Below are 27,059 nucleotides of genomic sequence, written 5' to 3'. Positions count from 1 at the left end.
CTTTGTACCTTTTTTTTCTAGACCAGTCTAGATGCCGGTCTAGATGGGAAAATCTAGACCACTATCAATATTGATTTCAGCCAATCAAATTCGTGAACTCGGTAGTTCCCGGTCCTTGTGAGACACAGTCATATAATAAACAAGAATATTACTTTAAGATAGTTTAAAATATTGAAACAAAGTTCTAACATTTAGAATTCTCTCTCAATATCGATCACTGGTTCGCCTAGCTTCTCTACAACTTAATCACAAACTTATCGACAATGGAGATGGCCTCCCTTGATGGTTACCTGGAGATTTTTCTGCATCACATATTATCATTATTATCATAGCAATTACCTACGTTTAGGGGCCTATACACCCAAAACACATGCAATGATGCCTTATTATCGAGAATATGTTGACGAAAACTATTTATGCAATAGACCGCACTTTTTATCGGTTTACCAACGTCATAACCCGCGCGGAATGCTGGGAGAACAAGGGAATATTTTCACCATAGTTATTAAATAACGAAGGCTTTACCAGTGCAATTAATGTTTTTTTTTTTAACCAATTAGGGCGCTTGTAGTATCCCAGTTATTTTATAAATGAACTTACACACACAAGACGATGACAACAATAATAACAATGACCGCCACTCCGACACAGACTCCGATAACGATCCACTTCCAGTCGTCACTTGTCTTCTCCGTGGTGGTGATGGTAACTGGTTGAGTCGTTGTGGTTGGAGGTACAGTGGTCACATTGGAAGTGGTAGTGGGTGGACTCGGGGTTGTGGGCACGATTACTAATTTAATTTCAGATATTGGAACTCCAAACACCTGTTCTAGTTCTGATTTAGTGTTGTTTATCACAGTCGCAAGGGCATTCACCGGAATGACGCCAATACTCTCAAGGAATGACGGTAGTACGATGTAGAACGCAATCTTCAAGGAGTTGCCTTCCTCTACCGGGAAGCCTGGTAGCAAGTGAACGTTATCTTTGGTAATGATAGCTACAGATCGCCTGCAAAAAAAATTAGGAGGTTGGTGTAATTCTAATTACCTTCAACACTGTAAAACGGATAGACGGACTTGGGGTTGTACATACATCGGTATCATGCATACGTATATACATCGGTCACCGGCGGAAAAAGCGCTTGACCTCCTCTTTGGGTATGGACACAATGTGGAACCTAATAACTACTTTGCTAATAAAACATTGATAATTTTGGTGACAAATTATCGCCTATTTTCTCAAACATTTTTAGGAAAAGTACCTTCTCCGTTTGCTTATGATTCCACATGCTGCTTTATCATTCTGGCAGAAAGTATCAGCTGATTTGGCGCATGTTGTTCTGAAATTTTCATCCACGGACGCGTTGTACTGTAAATTATCAAACGTAAAGGAACAATAACGTGAGATCGACACAGCAATGTACACCTGAGGCAGTCTGGGGTGGCGCCTTAACATAATCATAGAGTACTGTATGCTAAAAATAAAAACGCCGCAATCAAGGGGGAAGATATTACTACATTGCTATGAAAAATGACTGTAATGTGAAAACGCAATTCTATACAATCTTTTTGGTGCAGCAAGGAGGGTTTGGAGCATATTTTTAAAAATGACGGAAATTAACGGGGTAAAATTTCGAGGAAAGTCCTCTGTTTACACCCAAAGGAACGACAAAAACAAAATTGACATTCCATGTGGTAGAAAGCTGTTGTATGATCCTTTCACATTTAAACAGCCCTCTGTAAAGGAGACTGAATACCTCATATGTCTTCCGCCGTTATCTGGAGTAGGATGGTAAAATACTTACTTGCTTCCTTGTCATACTTTGTAGCTTTATTTCGAGTGCGTTCTGTTTTTCAGTTTCGGATGCTACCTTTGGCGGTGGAATTGTCGGCTCGGGTGGTTTTTCTCCTGGTTTGAGGGCTGAACCACCAAAGAGAATCATATTAAGCATCCTAATAGTATTTCATTTTCGGGGTCGTCAGAGTCTTTGTGGGTGTATTTGCAGTTCCGACTCTTTCATTCTACACTGTTCGTTATTAAATATTCTTATTACTATTTTTTTGGGGGCTCGATTAGAATTTAATGTGTTAAACTGGACATTGTTGTAGTAAAAATCGATCCATGCAACTGGAAAATGATGAACCAGTCAAACGATCAAAATTGATAATGATCAACCGGCAAAATCTGCTGGCACGCTCACATAATGGGAATCGATTTACATTGCGTAACATTGATTTTCATCCATTGTTGAAGCGGGAGGTTTCCCTCGAAATCTGATCTATTTCTTACGATAAAAAAGATCTTGACTTCTCTTCACAAGGGTGAAAAGGGTATTGCTACCACCTACACAATTCTTGTGTAGCGTCTCACCTGTGCACGTGTCGTTTATGTAGAACAGTCCGTTCTGGCACTTGCATGTGTAATTACCCGGGATGTTTTCGCAGACGCGTGATTTTCCAGGACAACTGAATAATGATGAGTTCAAGCATTCATTGAAATCTGGAAATAAAAAGATTTAGGGTAATTTTTTTTTTTATAGCCGAGAAAGCTCCTCCGAATCGAAGTTTTTCGGGAAAAACGCCGAACACGAAAGTCTGCGTTACAGTCAGTAAAATGCTATAAAGTACAAATTGACGTCCAAACGAAACAACGTTTTAAAAACGAACTTTTTAACTATTATTCGATTTTTTCCTCAAGTTTGGCTGCATACTCATGCATACATGAGCGCCTTTAAAGTGCCACTATGACCAAAATTTCGCATTGCCTTTTCTTTTCACTTCTGGAAACTAGAAGTAAGAAACACTTACCATGCCAAGTTTAATCGCAAAATCCTCACGGGAAGTATGATTATTTCAACCTTGTTTTTCGTTTTTGGTCGCCCGCCATTACTCAATTCAAAAATGGCCGCGTGTGGCAAAAAAGAGTTGTCACTAGTTGGAACCTTTCGGAAGGGACGTCATATGCGCAGCTCGACCTAAAAAACGTGGCTAAATTTGTATGCCATTTGGAAGAAGAATTCGAGGAAGAATACATCTTATAAAACGCCTAGAATTTCCACTGTCGAATCTCTTACAAAACACGAAGCACGATGCGAAAGTGCGCATATGACGTCACAGGCCAGCTCATGCGTAAAACCGCTTCTCAGTTCAGTCACTGGCTCTCGGTTGCGAGCTGAGTAATGGCGGACGGGTTTTTCGTGAATTTCGGCCAGCTATATCAAGGCGTATTTCGCTTCCATCGACCTAAAAACTATCACATAGTACAATTCTAACCATATTAACTTGATTTGCGCTAAAAAATGTGAAAACCAGAGACAAAAATTTTCGTCGTAGTGGCACTTTAATGTGTATGCATAAACCAGACAACGATTGCTTTAGAAAACTAAATAAAATCTGCATGACGGAAGATGGTAGAGAAAAAATCCCATCATCTGACCATATAGACCTTACTCCATAGGGAGTCCTCTTTAGATCACCTTCGGTAATAACAGTGAAAATTGGAATTTAGCAGTTGATATTCCACGAGGTGGTTTTCTAGTCAACTCTTTCCAAGTCACTTTGAAGTTTGGAACGTTGGTTTTTGTGGAGGGAGGAAAACCGGAGGACCCGAGAAAAACCCTCGGAACAAGAACGAGAGCCATAAGATAAACCAACAATAAAGCAACAGCAAGCTCAAGCCGGAAATCCAATCTGAGCCACAGTAGTACATGTACGAGGTTAGTGCTCCCACTACTGCGTCATCCCCGCTCCCCAAGAAAGATTTAAAATGAACTAATTCTAAGTCGTGAACTCTGCGCATGGGGATACTCCATACAATGTCTCTTCTTTTTCCCACATTGTCCCTTTGAGACTAGGTTACTTGAGTCCGAAATAACTTGAAATGGATTCCGCCTGGGATTGAGGTCTATAGAACTACTTAGTCTCCTGGTCAAGCTCGATATAATTTAGCTTTCTTTGACAAGTTTCAGACTTATTACCAGAGCAGGTGAAGCCATCTGCGTCGAGTTTATATCCCGGATAACACTTGCAATCGTATCCAGGCACTTTGTTCTTGCATTTCTGAGAGCATTTAACACCTTCGATCTTGCATTCGTCAATATCTACCACAAAATAACAAAGATTAGGTTTTTATTATGGATATCTTGCGAAAAAATTCCCACAAAGCAACCTCGCTTCCATGGTTATCTCGGAGGAGCCACGTTGTGGTCTTTGTACATGTTAAAAAAAATTAAGATTTTTTTCGTTTGTCCTTTGAAATCATGGTTAATCTTTCACTTCCTTTTCCATGCACTTCCATTTTGGCTGGTTTTCGCCATTTTGGGCATTTTCCATCTGAAAACGCTTATCTTTCATTTTTTCTCAGGCATCATTTTCAAAACAATTCTAGTCGTCAAATGATTCCAACCTAGCATATTTGAAAGTGAGTAAGACCTTGCCAAGTGTCCTTTGAAGGGGAGTGTTTCTTCAATGACCGTTGGAGATACGAAGACCAATAAGCAATTGTTTTAAAAAAGTAGCCCCAAATAGAAGTAACCAAAAATAAAAGTTTCCTTTGGTAAATTTGACATGTAACTGATGCAAGAAATTTTGTTTTTTTTTTGTCTTACCTTCACATGTTTTTTTGTCATTAGCTAATTTATATCCCGCATTACAGTCACAGGCTTGTGTATCGCCTTGTCCTTTAAAACAGATTTGGTCGCAGTCGCTGTTATTGCAGGGATTGGATGCTAAAGTAAAAGATACAAAGGACTCAGTTTGTTTCATCTCTAGAAAATGATATTTTTCCGAGCAGCATACAGGATGTTTTCATGCACATCTTTAAGGGAAAACTAACAAGTTTAACAGTTTAACGTTGACGCCTAGAACTTCTCAGGTTTCTCATTGTAATCAACCTTAAAGCAAGCTTTCAATGCAAGTAAAACTGAGTCATTACAGAACAATCATGCAGATAGGATTTATAAACTGCGTTACAATTCAACTTACGTCTGCAGGCCTTAGGGTTGCTCGGATCAACCTCGAAGAAATCATTGCAGTAGCATTCGTAGCTTCCTTCCGTGTTGTTGCATTGGTGCATGCAATCACTGGTGGGTTCACATTCGTTGATGTCTGAGGAAAGAAATGTTTCATAAGAAATATGTTCAGCAAGAAACCAGACTGAGAAATCGTCGAACATAGATAACAATTCTTCGCCTTGGAATGAATTCTGGAGAAATTCGTAATTAGCAACGTAACCTAATACGTTTGTTTATTCATGCAGATTATCTTGAATAAGCGACGTTAGTATGGGTAATTCATTCAGCTCTTTGAACTTCTTAGAACAAAGTACGCACCATATTTTTGTTCCCAGGAATTGTACGATTTTAGCTTGTACAAATTTGTTCGCTGGTCATGACTACTTTTGACTCATGTTTTACCTCTGGGTCTCACAGTCTCCGTTCAACTTACCATCACAGTCGAATCCGCTGCTGTTCAATTTGAAGCCAGAGTTGCATTTACAACTGTATGAGCCAGGATTATTGACACACTGCTGTTGGCATTGGTTCGCCGAGTTATTCTTGCATTCATCGATGTCTAAATACGAAAAACATCCGGAAGATCTCTGCTGAATTTTGAACTGATTGGTTCTGAATCTTTATTATTGGAGAATTTGTGGTCTTTATAAGCGCAACTTTTCCTTAGATATTTTGGAATCGTTTAAGCACAGAATCACATCAAATCTTAGTGAAGTTCATATAAGAACGACTCCATCATGCTACAGTCACTCTATGTTATGGATAGTGTCCAAATCCTTATGAGTCCAGAAAAAAAATGAGAGAATAATTAAACATTTGTTAGCTGCGAAAACTCTAAAAAAAAAGCCTGAATATTTACTCACCACCACATTTGATGCCATTTCCAGAATACCCTGTTGGACAGGATCCACAGGTAAAACCTGTTAGGTTAGCCGGCGCCGGTTTATCGGTACACGTGACGCCCTTGAAGCAAGGGTGTCCGTTCACTTTACAAGCATCAATATCGCTCTCACAGAACCTGCCAGTGAATCCCGGTTTACATGTGCAGCCTTGGATGATGAATTTACCGTCATTGTTTAACTTGTCGCCCTGCGCTGGTTTGACGCAATGGCCATTATTTTCGCAGGCGCACATTTTGATAGAGGGCGTGTGGCTTACGGAGGCGTTGAACTCGTCTGTTGCCGTGAACGAGAATTTGACCTGAAGGATAACGCCACATAAATGTGTTAAGTCCTTTAGCTTCTAAGCAAAATTGCAAAGCGCTACAGTTCAAATAGTCGGGATTGAACAATGTTTGACTAAGTAACTTGTAACCAAAACATAACTTGTCACGAGGGCCCATCAGGACAAAGGAAGATACAACGAGGCGCTACTCCTAATTAAAATTAGAAATAAGAATAGGTCTACCTTTTCTTTAGAAGTTACATTCCAAGTAAAGTTGAGAAGATTCTGGCCCACTGTAGTAAACGTTGCTCCTTGTGGCTTTTTAATGACGTTGAAGGTAAAAGTGTTGATATCTTTAGCAGTGACGTTGACCCACAGGACTTGCCCAATTGTGGCTTCGATGACTGATGGAACGTAAGTAAATCTGGGGGGGAAGTTCGCTGTAGAATGATAACATATAAGTTAAATTTGAGACCATAATTTCTCATTCTATTCAACCCATGTCGTTGCAGATACAGATGAGAGTTGTCGCAGTAAAAACGTATCTGTGATATTGACCGGCAAGATAAATCTTAAGGGTATATTGTAGCAAATCCAGCCAGTTATACTGAACGATGCCATAACTTACCAAGTTTTTCGTTCTCCTTTACCAACTTCACGTTTACATCTTTGCTGTTGGTTCCTATGGAAACATCATTCGTAGAAGCAGCATCAAAGAGACACACCGCGTCATCCCCACAAGCTTTCTTTGCTGCCTGCTCAGTGGCATTGTCCGCCCACTTTATTTCCTCGACAAACATGGGTTTGAAGTTTGCATTGGCGAATGTGTGAACGCCTTCATTAGGGCCGTAAGTGAACAAAGATTCATTGGCTGTTATTTGCCCTAAGCAAGAGTAAGTAGATAGAATATGTCAATGATGAATGATTGATAAATTAATAAAACTATGACTAAATAGGACTAAACAGCGTCAACGGGGAGAAAGCACACATTTATGGCGATAAGAAGACTTGTTTCCAGGGTGGTCTAACTCAATTCTTCGCTGCTTTTTAATTTCGAGAAGAAAAATTTCGAAGCTTTTAAAAGCCCCAGCTGGTGGGAGGCAGACCAGCTAGTTATATACAAAGCGCGATCAAGGGCTTTAATTCGGGACAAGGGAGAACAAGTCCAGTGCGTTGCAGGGTGGGACCCATAGAGTGCAATCTCAGTGCCCTAATACCTCCCCACTCGTTGTTGTTTCAAACTTCGATTCAAGACTCACAGAACACCCTTTTCGGTAATCTCGTTTGAAGCGAACATGTCTGATTCTTAAATTTGCAGTACTTACAGTTCAAACCGAAATCATAATGAATAGTCGAGGAATTGCTATTTGGATCCAAAACATTCCCATTCGGCAGAGTAAAGTCGTCATCTGGATTGTTATTGTAAGTTCCCAGAAGCCCTTTTGTGTTGTTGAGGAACTCGTTACCCAGGGTCACCACAAATGACATCATGCCCTTGGCTTCACAGAATTCAACACCTGATCCACTCTTGAAGGTCACCTCAACGCAGCCAGGATTATTTTTGACCGCCCTCAGGTTTCCTCCGATGTCTTTGCTAACAGATGTCAGACTATCGAGGCCGGAATACAGTGCACCATTGATATACATTTGCACTCCACCTACACGTTGAGAGCAAAACATATACAAATGGTTAAGTGTTAAATCAGCTTACACGTCCACAAGCACCTTTCAGGGATGCAATGCCAGTCCTTAACCAGTTAACCCCTCAGCATTTCGTCAAAATTTTACCGAAAGCTCTCGGTAACCGTTTAGACTCCTGGCTAGAGATAGTCACCTTAAGAACAAGTAGGCCTACTAAAGACTACCCGTTGTGGAGTAGGGTACAGTTTGGTCTAAATAATCTGTCAGTCAGCCGAAATTTTAGGTTATCCTTTTTTCAGATTGAACAGTTTTCGTTCCTCGAGCGTAAAAAAATACTGCGATTGCATAAAGCTGTATTGCCTGTCATACAGGTTCTTAAGCAAGATTGCTTAATACAACTTAATGAGTTAATTGATATGACCTGCAAAAATTTTACCTCCACTTTTGATTCTAACTTCGACTTTGCTGCTTCCAGTTTCTTGAGCAGCTCCAGCAGAGAACACAGTAGCTATGCTGAGATTTCCGGGAGCCAGTACAGTTCTTGCTTGGAGCTTAAACTTGCCGTCTTTACCGTCAACCATTGTGTATTCCCCAACACCGTTAAACGTGTAGTTTTTATCGTCTAGTGTTTTAAAGTGTGGATCTCCCCAAAACAAACCTAGAATGAAAGGGTAGCTTTTTAAACATGAGGAAAAAGAACTCTACATTATGAACTTTTGGAAATACAGCTCAACTCTCGTAAATGGACTGAAAAAAAATGCGTCTGTAGCCATCTCCGATAATGTGACATTTAATGCTTGCCTTAAAAAAGCAGGAAATTTAACTCTTCACACTCTAACATCGTTACACTTATTCCCTAATGCATTTCCTAAGGTTTTGTCAAGGTGAATTTGGTTTAGAATCAAGAGCCTCCCTAGTGCCGGAGTAGTCATCATCATCATCATCATCATCATCATCATCATCATCATCATCATGATCAGGGCTAAATTCACTCCCGGCGGAGGAACGCCTCCCTGGAATGATCCCACAGGTATCTGACTTTAGCCAATCTCGACCATGCAGGTCCCAGCTGTACGTCTGGTGAGATCATCCCTCCATCGTGTTTTTGGACGACCCTGTTTTCTGGTCCAATCTCTTGGGGTCCACATTGCGTTGCTCTTATGGTCCATCTATTATCTGACAGCCGTGCTATGTGATCTGCCCATCTGTGCTTTGCCATCCTGATAGCATTGACGGAGTAGTCATTGCATGCATCCTCGTAACCGTTATGTTTGATTTAGTGGTGATGATGTAGAGATAAATGAGATGCTGGTCACTATTAGGGGTCAAATGGTTAAGAGCTGCTTCCTCATTTGATATCAGGAGCAGGGACCATCCGTCGCTACGCATTCCAAGAAGACGCCTGGAGTGCAATTCTAAAGCAGGTCATTGTTTTCAAATTTTCATTTCAGGTTATTGTGCTTATTTAAAATCTTTTGAAGGATCCTAAATTTACGCAATACATCTCTTCTCGTCAGTGAATACTTCTTTAGAAATTTAGTAACTTACGTCTCGGCAGAATAAAGAAACCTCCACAATTGTCTGTTGGGCGCAGATCGTCGTACAACGGGCAGCTGAAAGAGTCCACGCAGCATGCCTGTTTTGCTTCTGCATCATCCATTAAATCTTCCGGCTTATTTCTGTAGAGAACTTCTAAACCTCCGGCATCATTGCTGTCCGTAAGAAGCGCACCAGAGTCTTCTAAGAAAGTGGAATAGCAACACTTTCGAAAAATAGATCCATTTGCGGAACTGCTGTCAACAACCTTGTTGAACGGGAGATCGGAAATGCTTTTGAAACAAGTGCTGAATGGTGCAGTGAAGTTAGTTAGAAAATAGGAGGTAGTTAAAAGCGCTTGGTCAAATGTACAGGGACAACCTGGGATAAAGTTATCAACGATCGATATCTCGGGTTTTAGATTTGTTTCTTGCCAGTCAGACCACTTCCTGCATTTTGTTTCAGGGTCTTCGCCTGTTCTGCGTTCAAGTCTAAAGAAATACTCTCCATCTTTGTCTGCATTTTCTTTCCCCAGGGTGAGGCTCGTTATCCCTGGAGAAGCCGACCTACGAGAGAAACAAATGAATAAAGGCTGATAGTTTCGAAAGAAACTGTTAGGGGCTGCGTCGGTGGGAGTAACGAAATAATTTGGATATATCAATAAAGTTGAAATGGTAAATTGGCCACCGTAACGATTACAAAAGCTGACGTTTCGAGCGTTAGCATTTCGTCGGAGCGTTAGCCCTTCGTCGTCGCTCCGACGAAGGGCTGACGCTCGAAACGTCAGATTTTGTAATCGTTACGGTGGCCAATTTACCATTTCAACTTTGTTGATATATCCAAATTATTACGAGAGAAACAATCAGACTTCAAGTTGTGAAGAGCGTACTGCGATTGCGGGCACAGATTGATCAAATACGAGCTTAACCCAAAGGGATACTGCCGATATTTGGCAATTGAAGTTACAACAAAGTAAGAAAGTAAAAATGTAATTACAAAAACACACCTGGCTGTTCAAGTCAAGCTGTAGTAGGTCATGGCGTACGCTCATCATGATAAGACTAGCCGTATTCATGAGAATGTGCGTTTGAAAGGAAAGTTTTCTTTAGAAATAACTTAGAATGGTTTGTAGATTTGAATCTCATCGTTGTTGAAATGGTTGTTGAGAGAGTGGCGTAAGTTTCCTGGTACAAGCTCAGGGGGAAAAAACAATCCAAGTTTTGTTCTGTTTGGTTTTTTTTGTTGACAAGACTGGATTTGATAAAAAAGCTCCATCTGAGGTGGTATTTTGGTCAATGGCAGTCAAACCTCTTATGTTTAAGGACCATATTTGGTGAAGAAGCTTACCCTTCGAGGCTAAAGAATCGCTCCGTATCTTCCAGATTTCCATCACCAGCGTTTATGCCTGCCACAGGATAGCCGGAAAACTCGGTTGGAAACAATTCACTGAAGAGAAAATGATTTCCTTAGTAACATGTTAAACAGCATTTGTGAACTACACGTGTCTCTAAAATGCAACGAAAAACTCACAAGCCTTCATGATAAGAGGTTTAGACGCTCGACATACACCGCAGCAACGTGTTGGTCTGCGCATCGAAACTTTGGAACCACAGCTCTTTCCAAAGTCAGTGTTCTTGAGCTAGACACTGCCTCAATTTGCACCCATCCTTTACTAGTTACAAAGAGTTACCTTCCTTTAGCATGACTTTTAGAAATGTTTCCTCATTTTATACTTACTAAAATTTCGGCGATGCCCACTGAAGGGCGTTGCAAGGGTAATGGTACTTTAGAAATGTGTAGGTTCCATCAGTGATGAGCACCGCTTGGAATGTATTAGTCTGAAATCCATAAGAAACGCATTACTTGTTAGCCTTTTGTTACTGGTTTTGTGTCAAAATATGATTCTTTAAAGGATTAAAGTACTTTTTCCGAAGTGATGTCGACATTAAACCTTCACTTAAGTTTAACAATTTGTTTCAGCAATATAACAACTATACTAACGTTCTGTATTAGTTTCCGTTTAAAATGACAATTCCAATATTAGTAACTTAAATTCTCTATCGACGGTATCGCAACATGTCATGTGATGCGAAGTCAATGCAGATACGACCGAAAAGCGTTCGCATTGACAACCTGCTGGAAAGAGGGAGTAGAGGATAGCTGAAAGAATTATTCCATTTTAAAGAACCGTATGGGTATCCCTAAAAGACTTACAACTCCTTCTTCGGCATCTCCCTCTTTTTCCTCTTCTGGACGAAGGCGCAACCATGTCACCACGAGTACCCACGAAGCCGTGAAGGAATCGAACTTCGGGTCGTCCGAGTTTTCTCTAACGTCCTTACTAGCTTTGTATAGAATATGAGATGCATTCATTACACCTTTATCTTCCATGTAAACTTTGTAGAATACAGCGGAACGGTTTTCGTAATCTATGTTGCCCGAAAGGCAGTCTTGCTCACTCGAACAAAATGAATCGAAGAGGTCAATTTTTGACCAGAAAGGGAACAACATTGGGACTCTGAACGGGAATTCTTCGGTGTCAAAGGTTGGAACTGGGAAGAGCCTCGCGTAGCCTACATCAAAGCGAATCATTCCATTGGCACAAATCTAAAAAAAAAAAAAAATGTAAAAATATAATTAGTTTTGGATTCATATAAAGAAAGGTGGAAATTCTTTTTTGCCTATTAGTGTTAAAAACCCCCAAAAGGCTGATGAAAATGGTTCTAAAAGGTTTGTAAAACTGCTGGACGTTTTAAAAAAGCAAGTAAAAAGTTACTATTTCAAAAGGCTTCTATTTCTGTCATCTCCTCTGATAAGGCATTCCCCGGTCCACAGGAAGGACAGATTACCTTGTTCCCTGAGTAAAGGTTCCATCGTATCCTTTGCTGCACCTTGCAAAATTTAACTTAGGATTTATGGTTTGTGATTTCCTGTCGGTTCTTCTTGTCTGCTTTCTACTTTGTGATTTCTGATCTAGCTTAAAGCGATTTTCAAAAATCTCCTTTACGCTAGATTTTATAGGCGCCAAAAAAAAAAAAAATCTCATTCGTAACGACGAGGCTCTCTGAATTGTTGATTTTAAATTACGACTTCACCTCTTTAGCATAGGCTGGAATAAGCCATGATACTTACATACAGGACGTAATGTTTGTCGTCAAAGAACCAGATACCATAGTCGTAAACTATTTCCGTACACAGCTCGTCGCGGATCAGTCTCACATCCATCTCCGTGTCGTTCTGTTCTTTTCCGAAAGGATACATTTTATTCCAGAAACAGTCAACTGTGTGAAAAATTGTACGCGAGATTAGTTAAGGGGATAAAATTCTCGGAGCTTGAAGTGGCAAACACTGTGGCTGGAGGATAACTTACATTTAGCATAAAGGGACATATTGCTAACTCCTCTGGGACGGTGTCACCTTACCACGTTTCCTCAGCCACTTAGCAACTTTCCACGAAGAAGAGTTTTATCGTAACGGTCTAATCTTCTGAGAGGAGATGGGTGCCAAAGAACACAACGCAACATTACCTCCGATCAAGACTTGGATCCTTCCCATGTAGTGCTCGGCGCGTTGGCAATAAGGCCTCTTCATCTCCCACCACTAGATCATGAGATGTGGCCTCATGCAATGCGTTATTTAAGCTGTTACATGCTTAGATCATTGAAATATTGTCTTAAAGTCGTAATAACACGCGTTGCTTCCCATTTTTTTGGTTGAGGGCCTTGAACAAAGCTCGATATCGACGGCGAGAAACACGACGAATGGAAAAGATGATGAGAGAAAAGAACTCTCATATCTTACCTGGTTTACTGCAATTTCTTCCTTCGTAGGCTTTAGGAATTGGACAGACACAGAAGAACTGGTGGTTATCATCCACAAAACACTGCCCGTCGTTTTCACATGGATTGGTATTATAGCAAGGATCAACTATCAGATAATAAAGAATCGCAGTGAGATAGTTTAGAAGATTTATACCGCCCATTCTACATTTTTATTTCATCCATCTTCTCAGCGTTTTAAACATAGTATCATAGAGAAGACAGAGAGTATCATAGAGAGAACGGGAAAAGGCATGAAGGTAAGCATGGTGAAAAGGCTAAATAGTTCCTTAACGTCTGTTTCATTATCATCATTTCCGACAGATTACACCACATAACATTCCTTATGTACTGAGGGAAGTTTATTCTGAAATGGTACTCCACTTTCATTAGAGATAAGAGATATAGGGATCATGAAATAATTTTTTCCGTCCAGAAATAGCATCTTTTAATGGAAATAAATGATGTAAAGGGTCTATGGCCATTTGTTCTGCTATCATGAAAGTTAACTTCGTTAGATTGGACGTGTCTCCTTTTTTTGATAACTTCTGTCGCGCTAACAGAAGTTCCGAAAGGGGGTGTGTCCAGAGTATGCCGCCTCATCTGGTATTTTAAACATTACAGTAGGAATACTTGGGCGATTTCGTTCCGGTGTCTTTAAAGTCGTGGGTTAAAAACTAACTATTGCCCATATTTTTGTATTAGAAGTCTATGCAACAAAGTCGGGTGACAAGTGTATGCGTTCTTTATTGATCCACAATGCAAGAAATTGAAAAGAATCTGTCATACCGATGTCGCAGTTTTTCCCAATAAATCCGACTGTACAGTTACAGGTATAGTCATTTAGAAGATCTGTACAGGTCCCGTTGTTTTGGCAAGGGCTGGAGGCGCATTCATTCACATCTGAAAAAATAATCACAACGCAAAATAAAGTCTATGCATTGGATCTTTGACCTATCCTAAAAAATTTATAGCATTATAACATAAGACTATGAACCCATCTAGCTTCTCGTAGGCGTTTACGATATCCCTAAATAGATGTCACTGGTACGGTTTTTAATCTTACTTCTGTCATTTACTTATAGTCTAATGGTGTTTCCATCTGTAACTTTTCATTCGAGACTTAAGCTTAAGGATCAGAGTTCTGTTTGTCGTAGTACAGTTGCCGAAGAACATTTTTAACCTGGTGTATATTGCACATACCGGGAGCCAAAAGTTATTCTTATCGAAAGTATCTACATGTAACTTTGCCAAGTTAGTAAGAATTTTATGGACAAAATTCTCATACTGTTTTCGCAGTCTTTTCCATTGTAACCAGGCACACAGGCACAGTTGTAATCATTTATTTCATCTGTACAGGTTCCTCCATTTTCGCATGGATTAGGGTCACAGTCATCGATATCTGAAAAATATCGTCACAATTTCTTAGTGACTATGATGAAAGAATTGCTAAAATTCGTCATTTGAATCTGAGACATTCTTGCTTTCGTTTACGCCTCATTCTTTGGTTTAAGACGACTTTAAAAAGAGAACCAATCGAGCTTTCTCAGGCACTTGCTTCCGTTTGAAAAATTTTGTTTTTGAAAAAGAGAATCGTCTCACTCATCTTCAGAGAAGGCTCTAATACATTTACTTGGTTGCCAGTCTTAAATTTTTGGATGCGAATGTATTATTAGGAAGGCTTTCAAATATACGTTAAAAAATTTTCTTGTTACACAGGATTATTTATAAAAAAAATATAAGAAATTCCACTAGTGTCAAACCGCCGACTTCTAATGTGCGTCTAGCATCACGCGCAAAATGTGTTTCTCGAATCTTCTATGATGTACAACTGAGCATATTTTAATTCTTCAAACGGCGTAATCAGTCAACTTCTTTCGATATTTGCATAGCCTTTGAAAAAATCACCAATAAGCTACAGCTAAGTGGATTTTTAGGAAATTACATCTGTCATACTTTCTGAACAGTTCTTGCCCCCGTAGCCAGCCATACAGGTACAAGTGTAATCATTTATTCAGGCGACACAAGTAGCACCGTTTTCGCAAGGACAGACCTTATTCGGGTTCTTGTTACTTCTGAACTTCCCGTGAAATAAATTGACTTAATGCAGGTGTATCTGAGTGCGTTTGTTTTCATTGCCTACAACTTTACAGTATACCCGGCGATGTCCCTGGCTATTACGTTTTTATTCGTGGCTAGATCTGCCGATCTTCCAACCAATGAGAGCCATTACTACGGCCTAACAAGGAACACTTCGCAATTTTTGTCGATCGGCCTCCAAAAAGCCTTATTTATTACCGATTTATGATAACCTACTCAATAATCTTTAAGGATTAACTAAATTTCAGATTAATTCACTTACTTGAATAAGTGCAAATGATGTTGAATTCTGCTCTGTCCGGTTCTGCTTTAGTATCGAAGACAACGTTGCGGTAAAATATAAATTTATCATCGTTTGAGATATTATGTGCCGTCAGGCATGTCCCAAGAGTAATGTTAAAGTCATAAGTAACTAAACCATCAGAGGCTGAACAGTTTCTGTCATTGAGAGTAAGGTTATTCGCGGCAAAAGCAGCATCAACATCAGTATCAATAAATAATGATTTTTGAACTGCTACCAAGATGTTGGACGCCTGGCAAGTGACAGTAACATTCTCTAAGATAAAAGGAAGTAACAAAACCATTAGAATGAACGTCATCATCTTTGGTAATTGGCGAGGGACGGAGAATCATTTGATATTAAAGGGTCATGATTTCTGCCTTTTTTTCCCTTCGGCCCAATGATTTTGGATCCATTAGCAATTTTGTTTCGATATTTATGATTAATTTTTAACTATATCTTGTTATTAACGATTTTCAAGTACTAGACTGGAAACTTAATGACTCCCGGTCTGACAGGGCCGCCATACTTCAGTTGATGTTTCAGTGATTCCCTTTTAACTCCCCTCCCCTCTTTCCTCAGCGCCACTTTGCTGTAGTTGGGTTCATACAGTCATTTTCAATTGGACATTTCCAAATTCTTTTTGGTCTCTTTTTCAAAACGACTCTTGGTGCCCAACCATTCTTCTGAAAAGGAGTTTAATTTCCATGTGAGTTAAAACTTATCATAATTTTAAAGGATGAGCACCATGATTCGCCTCAAAAAAAGGTTAAAGGTAATTTCGAAAGGGCATATTGAGTGTCAAGATTAATGTTGGATTTCGTTGACTTTGTTATATTACACTCTGTGATCAGTGTTGAGAACGCGCACCACATGCATTTTTTCGGTCAATCAGAAGCAAAATTACAATCACTCGTTTGATCACTGGCGCTTCAGGCTGTTTCCGTTTCTATTTTATCGCCCCCCCGTTATGTAAAATACATTATGATCGAGATCATCATGTTTTGCAACATACCTGGAAAAGCGTATATCTCTACTCTTAGGCATATGTCGTTGGAAACTGGCTTAAACCGCAGATGTGTCGCAGTTACGGATGTGTTCAGAGTATGAAATGTAGTGACGTCACCACCAGCTGAGGAGGCGTAAAAGATCTGGAGAGATATCCAAAGTTTTAATATTTCAAAATTCATTAAAAAAAAACAGGATTAAGGGAAAGTCAAGCTAATGCTTATCTTCTAAGTCTTTTGCTTAAATGGAAACCCTTTCAGTACCGAATACTCATTAGTAACAATCTATTCTAAATATACGCCCAATAGAAGGACGCACGAGAATTCAAGTTTGTAGACTTCTAAGACAAAGGTAAATAATACCAACAATATCTTCGAGGCTTTCAAAAATTGCAATGAAAATGGTCAGGGACGTTAAGCAGTTCAGGACGGCAACACCAATTATTTAATTGTTTATTCGATTATTCACCTGCCCTAAGTCAACATCGGTAAAGTTTGTTCCGTTTGTTGAAGACTGGAGGGTAAAGTTTGTAGACTCTGAAGCGCCAGGTTTTCCTTGAACCTCGACGCCGCATATTACGTGACTTTGTGCCAGGTATATCGTAAGATATGGATTAGGATCACTGCCATTCGGACACCAGGCACCAGTTCCAGCCAGGCGACCATCTGAGGCTGGAAAACTAGCGAGGCTGGAGCTTGCAGACATGTTACCATTAGGAATCACTTTCAGTTCATCACGAACACCAACGGGAGTGTCAAAACACGCACCTGAACGATTTCAATCAAATAGATGCACTCAATTTTTCGAGAATTTGACCTGGACAAATGTGAAATACGTGCTTACGTTACAAGACAGCAGAAATAACCTATCATACTTTGCGAACAGTTCTTGCCATAGTAGCCAGCCATACAGGTACAGGTATAGTCATTTATTGCACCAGTACAAGCTGCATCGTTGTAGCAGGGATTAGGATAACAATGATCGATATCTGAAAAATAAAAAATAATGGTGCACAGCCAAAATTTGTTTAAAAGGCATTGCAATGAAACATAGGAAATGCAGCTATACCAAGATTGGAATTCAAGAGATTTACTTAACATGTTACTACTGCTCTTTACGCTTTAGTCAGCAAAAACTCTATTGAGAAACCACCTTACTTGTGCAGTTTGTACCACTAAAGCCAGCGGCACAGGCACAGCTATAGGTATCTCCATTCAATGAACAGGTTCCGCCGTTCTGGCAAGGGTTAGGATCACAATAACCTGTAAAAAATGCAACGATGAACAACTGTAAATGATAATGTTGAGTAGCTAATTTTTTTAAAATTCGTTGAGCTGGCCACAATTCTAGACTTTCGTGGATCAGTAATGAGCGTAAGAAATTACGGAATATATAGAGAATGATGCCTTTTATTTGTATGACATCATTTGACATTTTTGTTAGATAACGCCGAATAGGATGCTGATAACATTGAAAGTCGAAAATCTGCGTTGTTAAGGCTGTGAATTAAAAGGAAGGGAGGGGAAAATCATCCATTTTCCGTTTATGGATCAACCCAACACATATTATTCGGACTCTACTTTTGTTGTAGCCTATCATTTCTACGTTAACAGATAGCAGAAACAATCTATCATACTTTGGGAACAGTTCTTGCCATAGTAGCCAGCCACACAGGTACAGTTATAGTCATGTACTGCACCAGTACAAGTTGAACTATTTTGGCAAGGATTAGGATAACAATGATCGATATCTGAAAAATAAAAAATAATGTTGCACAACTGAGATTTGATTAAAAGGCATTGCAAAGAAATGTAGGAAATGCAGCTATACATGGATAGGAATTCAGGAGATTTATATAAGATGTTATTACTGCCTTTTACGCTTTAGTCAGCTACAACTCTATTCAGAAACCGCCTTACTTGTGCAATTTTTACCACTGAAGCCAGCTGCACATGCACAGCTATAAGTATCTCCATCCAGTGAACAGGTTCCGCCGTTCTGGCAAGGGTTAGGATCACAATAACCTGTAAATAATGCAACGATTAACAACTTTAAGTGATAATGCTGAATAGCTAATTTTTCTAGATTCTTTGAGCTGGGCCATAATTCTAGTCTTCCGTGGATCAGTAATGAGCGGAAGAAATTACGAAATATAAAGAGAATGATGTCTTTTATCTAACATTTTTGTTAGATAACGCCGAATAGGATGCTGATAACATTGAAAGTCGAAAAATCTGCGTTGTTAAGGCTGTGAATGAAAAGGGAGGAGCATAAAAATCATCCATTTTCCGTTTATGGATCAACCCAACACATGCTTTTCGGACCGACTCTAGTTTTGTTTTAGCGTATTGCTTCTACTTTAAGAGATAGCAGAAACAATCTATCATATTTTGGGAACAGTTCTTGCCATAGTAGCCAGCCACACAGGTACAGTTATAGTCATTTCCTGCATCAGTACAAGTTGAACCGTTTTGGCAAGGATTAGGATAACAATGATCGATATCTAAAAAATAGAAAAAAATGGTGCACAGCTGAGATTTGTCTAAAAGGCATTGCAAAGAAATGTAGGAAATGCAGCTATACCAGGATCGGAATTCACGAGATTTATGGAAGATGTTATTACTCCCTTTACGCTTTAATCAGCCACAACTCTATTGAGAAACCGCCTTACTTGTGCAGTTTGTGCCACTGAAGCCAGTGGCACATGTGCAGCTATAGGTATCTCCATCCAGTGAACAGGTTCCGCCGTTCTGGCAAGGGTTAGGATCACAATAACCTGTAAATAATGCAACGATTAACAACTTTAAGTGATAATGCTGAATAGCTAATTTTTCTAGATTCTTTAAACTGGGCCATAATTCTAGTCTTCCGTGGATCAGTAATGAGCGGAAGAAATTACGAAATATAAAGAGAATGATGTCTTTTATCTAACATTTTTGTTAGATAACGCCGAATAGGATGCTGATAACATTGAAAGTCGAAAAATCTGCGTTGTTAAGGCTGTGAATGAAAAGGGAGGAGCATAAAAATCATCCATTTTCCGTTTATGGATCAACCCAACACATGCTTTTCGGACCGACTCTAGTTTTGTTTTAGCGTATTGCTTCTACTTTAAGAGATAGCAGAAACAATCTATCATACTTTGGGAACAGTTCTTGCCATAGTAGCCAGCCACACAGGTACAGTTATAGTCATTTCCTGCATCAGTACAAGTTGAACCGTTTTGGCAAGGATTAGGATAACAATGATCGATATCTAAAAAATAGAAAAAAATGGTGCACAGCTGAGATTTGTCTAAAAGGCATTGCAAAGAAATGTAGGAAATGCAGCTATACCAGGATCGGAATTCACGAGATTTATGGAAGATGTTATTACTCCCTTTACGCTTTAATCAGCCACAACTCTATTGAGAAACCGCCTTACTTGTGCAGTTTGTGCCACTGAAGCCAGTGGCACATGTGCAGCTATAGGTATCTCCATCCAGTGAACAGGTTCCGCCGTTCTGGCAAGGGTTAGGATCACAATAACCTGTAAATAATGCAACGATTAACAACTTTAAGTGATAATGCTGAATAGCTAATTTTTCTAGATTCTTTGAGCTGGGCCATAATTCTAGTCTTCCGTGGATCAGTAATGAGCGGAAGAAATTACGAAATATAAAGAGAATGATGTCTTTTATCTAACATTTTTGTTAGATAACGCCGAATAGGATGCTGATAACATTGAAAGTCGAAAAATCTGCGTTGTTAAGGCTGTGAATGAAAAGGGAGGAGCATAAAAATCATCCATTTTCCGTTTATGGATCAACCCAACACATGCTTTTCGGACCGACTCTAGTTTTGTTTTAGCGTATTGCTTCTACTTTAAGAGATAGCAGAAACAATCTATCATACTTTGGGAACAGTTCTTGCCATAGTAGCCAGCCACACAGGTACAGTTATAGTCATTTCCTGCATCAGTACAAGTTGAACCGTTTTGGCAAGGATTAGGATAACAATGATCGATATCTAAAAAATAGAAAAAAATGGTGCACAGCTGAGATTTGTCTAAAAGGCATTGCAAAGAAATGTAGGAAATGCAGCTATACCAGGATCGGAATTCACGAGATTTATGGAAGATGTTATTACTCCCTTTACGCTTTAATCAGCCACAACTCTATTGAGAAACCGCCTTACTTGTGCAGTTTGTGCCACTGAAGCCAGTGGCACATGTGCAGCTATAGGTATCTCCATCCAGTGAACAGGTTCCGCCGTTCTGGCAAGGGTTAGGATCACAATAACCTGTAAATAATGCAACGATTAACAACTTTAAGTGATAATGCGGAATAGCTAATTTTTCTAGATTCTTTGAGCTGGGCCATAATTCTAGTCTTCCGTGGATCAGTAATGAGCGGAAGAAATTACGAAATATAAAGAGAATGATGTCTTTTATCTAACATTTTTGTTAGATAACGCCGAATAGGATGCTGATAACATTGAAAGTCGAAAAATCTGCGTTGTCAAGGCTGTGAATGAAAAGGGAGGAGCATAAAAATCATCCATTTTCCGTTTATGGATCAACCCAACACATGCTTTTCGGACCGACTCTAGTTTTGTTTTAGCGTATTGCTTCTACTTTAAGAGATAGCAGAAACAATCTATCATACTTTGGGAACAGTTCTTGCCATAGTAGCCAGCCACACAGGTACAGTTATAGTCATTTCCTGCATCAGTACAAGTTGAACCGTTTTGGCAAGGATTAGGATAACAATGATCGATATCTAAAAAATAGAAAAAAATGGTGCACAGCTGAGATTTGTCTAAAAGGCATTGCAAAGAAATGTAGGAAATGCAGCTATACCAGGATCGGAATTCACGAGATTTATGGAAGATGTTATTACTCCCTTTACGCTTTAATCAGCCACAACTCTATTGAGAAACCGCCTTACTTGTGCAGTTTGTGCCACTGAAGCCAGTGGCACATGTGCAGCTATAGGTATCTCCATCCAGTGAACAGGTTCCGCCGTTCTGGCAAGGGTTAGGATCACAATAACCTGTAAATAATGCAACGATTAACAACTTTAAGTGATAATGCGGAATAGCTAATTTTTCTAGATTCTTTGAGCTGGGCCATAATTCTAGTCTTCCGTGGATCAGTAATGAGCGGAAGAAATTACGAAATATAAAGAGAATGATGTCTTTTATCTAACATTTTTGTTAGATAACGCCGAATAGGATGCTGATAACATTGAAAGTCGAAAAATCTGCGTTGTTAAGGCTGTGAATGAAAAGGGAGGAGCATAAAAATCATCCATTTTCCGTTTATGGATCAACCCAACACATGCTTTTCGGACCGACTCTAGTTTTGTTTTAGCGTATTGCTTCTACTTTAAGAGATAGCAGAAACAATCTATCATACTTTGGGAACAGTTCTTGCCATAGTAGCCAGCCACACAGGTACAGTTATAGTCATTTCCTGCATCAGTACAAGTTGAACCGTTTTGGCAAGGATTAGGATAACAATGATCGATATCTAAAAAATAGAAAAAAATGGTGCACAGCTGAGATTTGTCTAAAAGGCATTGCAAAGAAATGTAGGAAATGCAGCTATACCAGGATCGGAATTCACGAGATTTATGGAAGATGTTATTACTCCCTTTACGCTTTAATCAGCCACAACTCTATTGAGAAACCGCCTTACTTGTGCAGTTTGTGCCACTGAAGCCAGTGGCACATGTGCAGCTATAGGTATCTCCATCCAGTGAACAGGTTCCGCCGTTCTGGCAAGGGTTAGGATCACAATAACCTGTAAATAATGCAACGATTAACAACTTTAAGGGATAATGTTGAGTAGCTACTTTTTGTAAATTCTTTGAGCTGGGCCATAATTCTAGTCTTCCGTGGATCAGTAATGAGCGTAAGAAATTACAGAATACACAGGGAATGATGCCTTTTATTTGTATGACATCATTTGACATTTTTGTTAGATAACGCCGAATAGGATACTGATAACAGTGAAAGTCAAATATCTGCGTTGTTAAGGCTCTGAATTAAATGGGAGGGGCAGGGAAATGATCCATTTTCCGTTTATGGATCAACCCAACACATATTATTCGGACTCTACTTTTGTTGTAGCCTATCATTTGTTTTAGCGTATTGCTTCTACTTTAAGAGATAGCAGAAACAATCTATTATACTTTGGGAACAGTTCTTGCCATAGTAGCCAGCCGCACAGGTACAGTTATAGTCATTTACTGCATCAGTACAAGTTGAACCGTTTTGGCAAGGATTAGGATAACAATCATTGATATCTGAAAAATAGAAAAAAATGGTGCACAGCTGAGATTTGTTTAAAAGGCATTGCAAAGAAATGTAGGAAATGCAGCTATACCAGGATCGGAATTCAAGAGATTTATGTAAGATGTTATTACTGGCTTTTACGCTTTAGTCAACCACAACTCTATCTAAAAAATAGAAAAAAATGGTGCACAGCTGAGATTTGTCTAAAAGGCATTGCAAAGAAATGTAGGAAATGCAGCTATACCAGGATCGGAATTCACGAGATTTATGGAAGATGTTATTACTCCCTTTACGCTTTAATCAGCCACAACTCTATTGAGAAACCGCCTTACTTGTGCAGTTTGTGCCATTGAAGCCAGTGGCACATGTGCAGCTATAGGTATCTCCATCCAGTGAACAGGTTCCGCCGTTCTGGCAAGGGTTAGGATCACAATAACCTGTAAATAATGCAACGATTAACAACTTTAAGTGATAATGCGGAATAGCTAATTTTTCTAGATTCTTTGAGCTGGGCCATAATTCTAGTCTTCCGTGGATCAGTAATGTGCGGAAGAAATTACGAAATATAAAGAGAATGATGTCTTTTATCTAACATTTTTGTTAGATAACGCCGAATAGGATGCTGATAACATTGAAAGTCGAAAAATCTGCGTTGTTAAGGCTGTGAATGAAAAGGGAGGAGCATAAAAATCATCCATTTTCCGTTTATGGATCAACCCAACACATGCTTTTCGGACCGACTCTAGTTTTGTTTTAGCGTATTGCTTCTACTTTAAGAGATAGCAGAAACAATCTATCATACTTTGGGAACAGTTCTTGCCATAGTAGCCAGCCACACAGGTACAGTTATAGTCATTTCCTGCATCAGTACAAGTTGAACCGTTTTGGCAAGGATTAGGATAACAATGATCGATATCTAAAAAATAGAAAAAAATGGTGCACAGCTGAGATTTGTCTAAAAGGCATTGCAAAGAAATGTAGGAAATGCAGCTATACCAGGATCGGAATTCACGAGATTTATGGAAGATGTTATTACTCCCTTTACGCTTTAATCAGCCACAACTCTATTGAGAAACCGCCTTACTTGTGCAGTTTGTGCCACTGAAGCCAGTGGCACAGGCACAGCTATAGGAATAGTTATCTCCATCCAGTGAACAGGTTCCGCCGTTCTGGCAAGGGTTAGGATCACAATTACCTGTAAATAATGCAACGATAAACAACTGTAAGTGATAATGTTGAGTAGCTATTTTTTTTTTTAATTTGTTGAGCTGGGCCATTATTTTATGTCTCCTGTGGATCAGCAATGAGCGTAAGAAATTACGGAATAGACAGGGAATGATGCCTTTTAGTTTTATGACATTATCTAACATCCTTGTTAGATAACGCCGAATAGTATGCTAATAACAGTGAAAGTCGAAATTATGCGTTAAGGCTGTAAATTAAAAGGGCGGGGCATGGAATTCATCCATTTTTCGTTTGTGGATCCACTTAACAGACCTTATTCGGATTCTTGTTACTTCTAAACTTCCCGTGACATAAATTGACTGAATGGAGATGTATCTGAGTGTTTCATTTTCTACAGTTTTAGAGTATACTGATGTCCCTGTCTATAATTTTTTTTTTCGTGGCTAGATCTGCCGATCTTCCAACTAATGAAACCCTTCACTACCTTTACACGACCAAACAAGGCACACTTTGCATTTTTCGCCGATCGGTCTCAAAAAATTCGCATGTGTTACCGATTTATGATAACCTACTTGTTAATCTATATGGACCAACTAAATAACAGTTTAATTTTACTTACTTGAATAAGTGCAAATGATGTTGAATTCTGCTCTGTCCGGTTCTGCTTTAGTATCGAAGACAACGTTGTGGTAAAATTCTAATTTATCATCGTTTGAGATATTATGTGCCGTCAGGCATGTCCCAAGAGTAATGTTAAAGTCATAAGTAACTAAACCATCAGAGGCTGAACAGTTTCTGTTTTTGAGAGTAAGGTTATTCGCGGCAAAAGCAGCATCAGTATCAATAAATAAGGATTTTTGAATAGCTACCAAGATGTTGGACGCCTGGCAAGTGACAGTAACATTCTCTAAGATAAAAGGAAGTAACAAAACCATTAGAATGAACGTCATCATCTTTGGTAATTGGCGAGGGACGGAGAATCATTTGATATTAAAGGGTCATGATTTCTGCCTTTTTTTCCCTTCGGCCCAATGATTTTGGATCCATTAGCAATTTTGTTTCGATATTTATGATTAATTTTTAACTATATCTTGTTATTAACGATTTTCAAGTACTAGACTGGAAACTTAATGACTCCCGGTCTGACAGGGCCGCCATACTTCAGTTGATGTTTCAGTGATTCCCTTTTAACTCCCCTCCCATCTTTCCTCACTTTGCTGTAGTTGGGTTCATACAGTCATTTTCAATTGGCCATTTCCAAATTCCTTTTGGTCTGCTTTTCAAAACGACTCTTGGTGCCCAACCATTCTTCTGAAAATGAGTTTAATTTACATGTTAGTTAAAACTTATCATAATTTTAAAGGATGAGTACCATGATTCGCCTCAAAAAAAGGTTAAAGGTAATTTCGAAAGGGCATATTGAGTGTCAAGATTAATGTTGGATTTCGTTGACTTTGTTATATTACACTCTGTGATCAGTCTTGAGAACGCGCACCACATGCATTTTTTCGGTCAATCAGAAGCAAAATTACAATCACTCGTTTGATCACTGGCGCTTCAGGCTGTTTTCGTTTCTATTTTATCGCCCACTCGTTATGTAAAATACATTATGATCGAGATCATCATGTTTTGCAACATACCTGGAAAAGCGTATATCTCTACTCTTAGGTATATGTCGTTGGAAACTGGCTTAAACCGCAGATGTGTCGCAGTTACGGATGTGTTCAGAGTATGAAATGTAGTGACGTCACCACCAGCTGAGGAGGCGTAAAAGATCTGGAGAGATATCCAAAATGTTAATATTTCAAAATTCATAAAAAAGAAACAGGATTAAGGGAAAGTCAAACTAATGCTTCTCTTTAACGTCTTTTACTTAAATGGAAACCCTTTCAGTACCGAATACTCATTAGTAACAATCTATTCTAAATATACGCCCAATAGCAGGACACACGAGAATTCAAGTTTGTAGGCTGCTAAGACAATGGTGACAAAGGTAAATAATACCAACAGTAGCTTCGAGGCTTTCAAAAATAGCAATGAAAAAGATCAGGGACGTTAAGCAGTTCAGGACGGCAACACCAATTATTTAATTGTTTATTCGATTATTTACCTGCCCTAAGTCAACATCGGTAAAGTTTGTTCCGTTTGTTGAAGACTGGAGCGTAAAGTTTGTAGACTCTGAAGTGCCAGATTTTCCTTGCACCTCAACGCCGCATATTACGTGACTTTGTGCCAGGTATATCGTAAGATATGGATTAGGGTCACTGCCATTCGGACACCAGGCACCAGTTCCAGCCAGGCGACCATCTGAGGCTGGAAAACTAGCGAGGCTGGAGCTTGCAGACATGTTACCATTAGGAATCACTTTCAGTTCATCACGAACACCAACGGGAGTGTCATAACACGAACCTGAACGATTGCAATCAAATAGATGCACTCAATTTTTCGAGAATTTGACCTGGACAAATGTGAAATACGTGCTTACGTTACAAGACAGCAGAAATAACCTATCATACTTTGCGAACAGTTCTTGCCATAGTAGCCAGCCATACAGGTACAAGTATAGTCATTTACTGCATCAGTACAGGCTGCACCATTTTGGCAAGGATTAGGATAACAATCTTCGATATCTGAAAAATAAAAAATTATGGTGCACAGCTAAGATTTGTTTAAAAGTAATTGCAACGAAAAGCAGGAAACGCAGTTATACTAGGATCGAATTCAAGAGATTTATGTAAGATATTATTACTGTCTTTTACGCTTTAATCAGCCACAACTCTATTGAGAAACTGCCTTACTTGTTGTGCAGTTTGTACCATTGTAGCCAGTGGCGCAGGCACAGGTATAGGTATAGTTATCTCCATTCAGTGAACAGGCCCCGCCGTTCTGGCAAGGGTTAAAATCACAAATATCTGTAAAAAATTGCAACGATTAAACAACTGCAGTCATAAGATTGAGTGATCAAATTATTTTGTTTAAGTTTTCAACTCATCAATAATGCCAATGGCAGTTTAAAAATACGCCCTTGAACGATTGCA

General features: G+C 39.3%; 1 protein-coding gene across 1 annotated transcript in view; it reads right to left on the bottom strand.

The window, feature by feature from the left end:
- Nucleotides 1-27,059, bottom strand: part of LOC111342175 (uncharacterized) — a 39,876-nt gene that overhangs the window by 1,294 nt on the left and 11,523 nt on the right. The window contains exons 7-53 of the mRNA XM_088724896.1: nt 26,820-26,933; nt 26,538-26,651; nt 26,132-26,430; nt 25,662-25,797; nt 24,641-24,928; nt 23,921-24,031; nt 23,639-23,752; nt 23,169-23,273; nt 22,734-22,847; nt 22,238-22,342; nt 21,956-22,069; nt 21,486-21,590; nt 21,204-21,317; nt 20,734-20,838; nt 20,452-20,565; nt 19,982-20,086; nt 19,700-19,813; nt 19,491-19,558; nt 19,230-19,334; nt 18,478-18,733; nt 18,195-18,308; nt 17,716-17,820; nt 17,433-17,546; nt 17,027-17,325; nt 16,566-16,701; nt 15,533-15,826; nt 14,459-14,572; nt 13,960-14,073; nt 13,154-13,279; nt 12,485-12,633; nt 11,567-11,959; nt 11,090-11,190; nt 10,700-10,798; nt 9,365-9,918; nt 8,253-8,474; nt 7,501-7,833; nt 6,804-7,058; nt 6,419-6,615; nt 5,875-6,211; nt 5,445-5,570; nt 4,983-5,105; nt 4,607-4,726; nt 3,977-4,099; nt 2,371-2,499; nt 1,805-1,920; nt 1,262-1,368; nt 601-1,008 (exon numbers count right to left, since the gene is read on the bottom strand). Coding sequence (XP_088581022.1) covers nt 601-1,008; nt 1,262-1,368; nt 1,805-1,920; nt 2,371-2,499; nt 3,977-4,099; nt 4,607-4,726; nt 4,983-5,105; nt 5,445-5,570; nt 5,875-6,211; nt 6,419-6,615; nt 6,804-7,058; nt 7,501-7,833; nt 8,253-8,474; nt 9,365-9,918; nt 10,700-10,798; nt 11,090-11,190; nt 11,567-11,959; nt 12,485-12,633; nt 13,154-13,279; nt 13,960-14,073; nt 14,459-14,572; nt 15,533-15,826; nt 16,566-16,701; nt 17,027-17,325; nt 17,433-17,546; nt 17,716-17,820; nt 18,195-18,308; nt 18,478-18,733; nt 19,230-19,334; nt 19,491-19,558; nt 19,700-19,813; nt 19,982-20,086; nt 20,452-20,565; nt 20,734-20,838; nt 21,204-21,317; nt 21,486-21,590; nt 21,956-22,069; nt 22,238-22,342; nt 22,734-22,847; nt 23,169-23,273; nt 23,639-23,752; nt 23,921-24,031; nt 24,641-24,928; nt 25,662-25,797; nt 26,132-26,430; nt 26,538-26,651; nt 26,820-26,933 — 8,008 coding nt within the window. The remainder of the gene's footprint in view (nt 1-600; nt 1,009-1,261; nt 1,369-1,804; nt 1,921-2,370; nt 2,500-3,976; nt 4,100-4,606; nt 4,727-4,982; nt 5,106-5,444; nt 5,571-5,874; nt 6,212-6,418; nt 6,616-6,803; nt 7,059-7,500; nt 7,834-8,252; nt 8,475-9,364; nt 9,919-10,699; nt 10,799-11,089; nt 11,191-11,566; nt 11,960-12,484; nt 12,634-13,153; nt 13,280-13,959; nt 14,074-14,458; nt 14,573-15,532; nt 15,827-16,565; nt 16,702-17,026; nt 17,326-17,432; nt 17,547-17,715; nt 17,821-18,194; nt 18,309-18,477; nt 18,734-19,229; nt 19,335-19,490; nt 19,559-19,699; nt 19,814-19,981; nt 20,087-20,451; nt 20,566-20,733; nt 20,839-21,203; nt 21,318-21,485; nt 21,591-21,955; nt 22,070-22,237; nt 22,343-22,733; nt 22,848-23,168; nt 23,274-23,638; nt 23,753-23,920; nt 24,032-24,640; nt 24,929-25,661; nt 25,798-26,131; nt 26,431-26,537; nt 26,652-26,819; nt 26,934-27,059) is intronic.

The sequence above is a fragment of the Stylophora pistillata genome, chromosome 6 (assembly GCF_964205215.1).
Source record: "Stylophora pistillata chromosome 6, jaStyPist1.2, whole genome shotgun sequence".
NCBI classification, from domain to species: Eukaryota; Metazoa; Cnidaria; class Anthozoa; order Scleractinia; family Pocilloporidae; genus Stylophora; species Stylophora pistillata.
The sequence above is the reverse complement of the archived record's forward strand: the minus strand, read 5'-3'. Positions and strand labels throughout refer to the sequence as shown.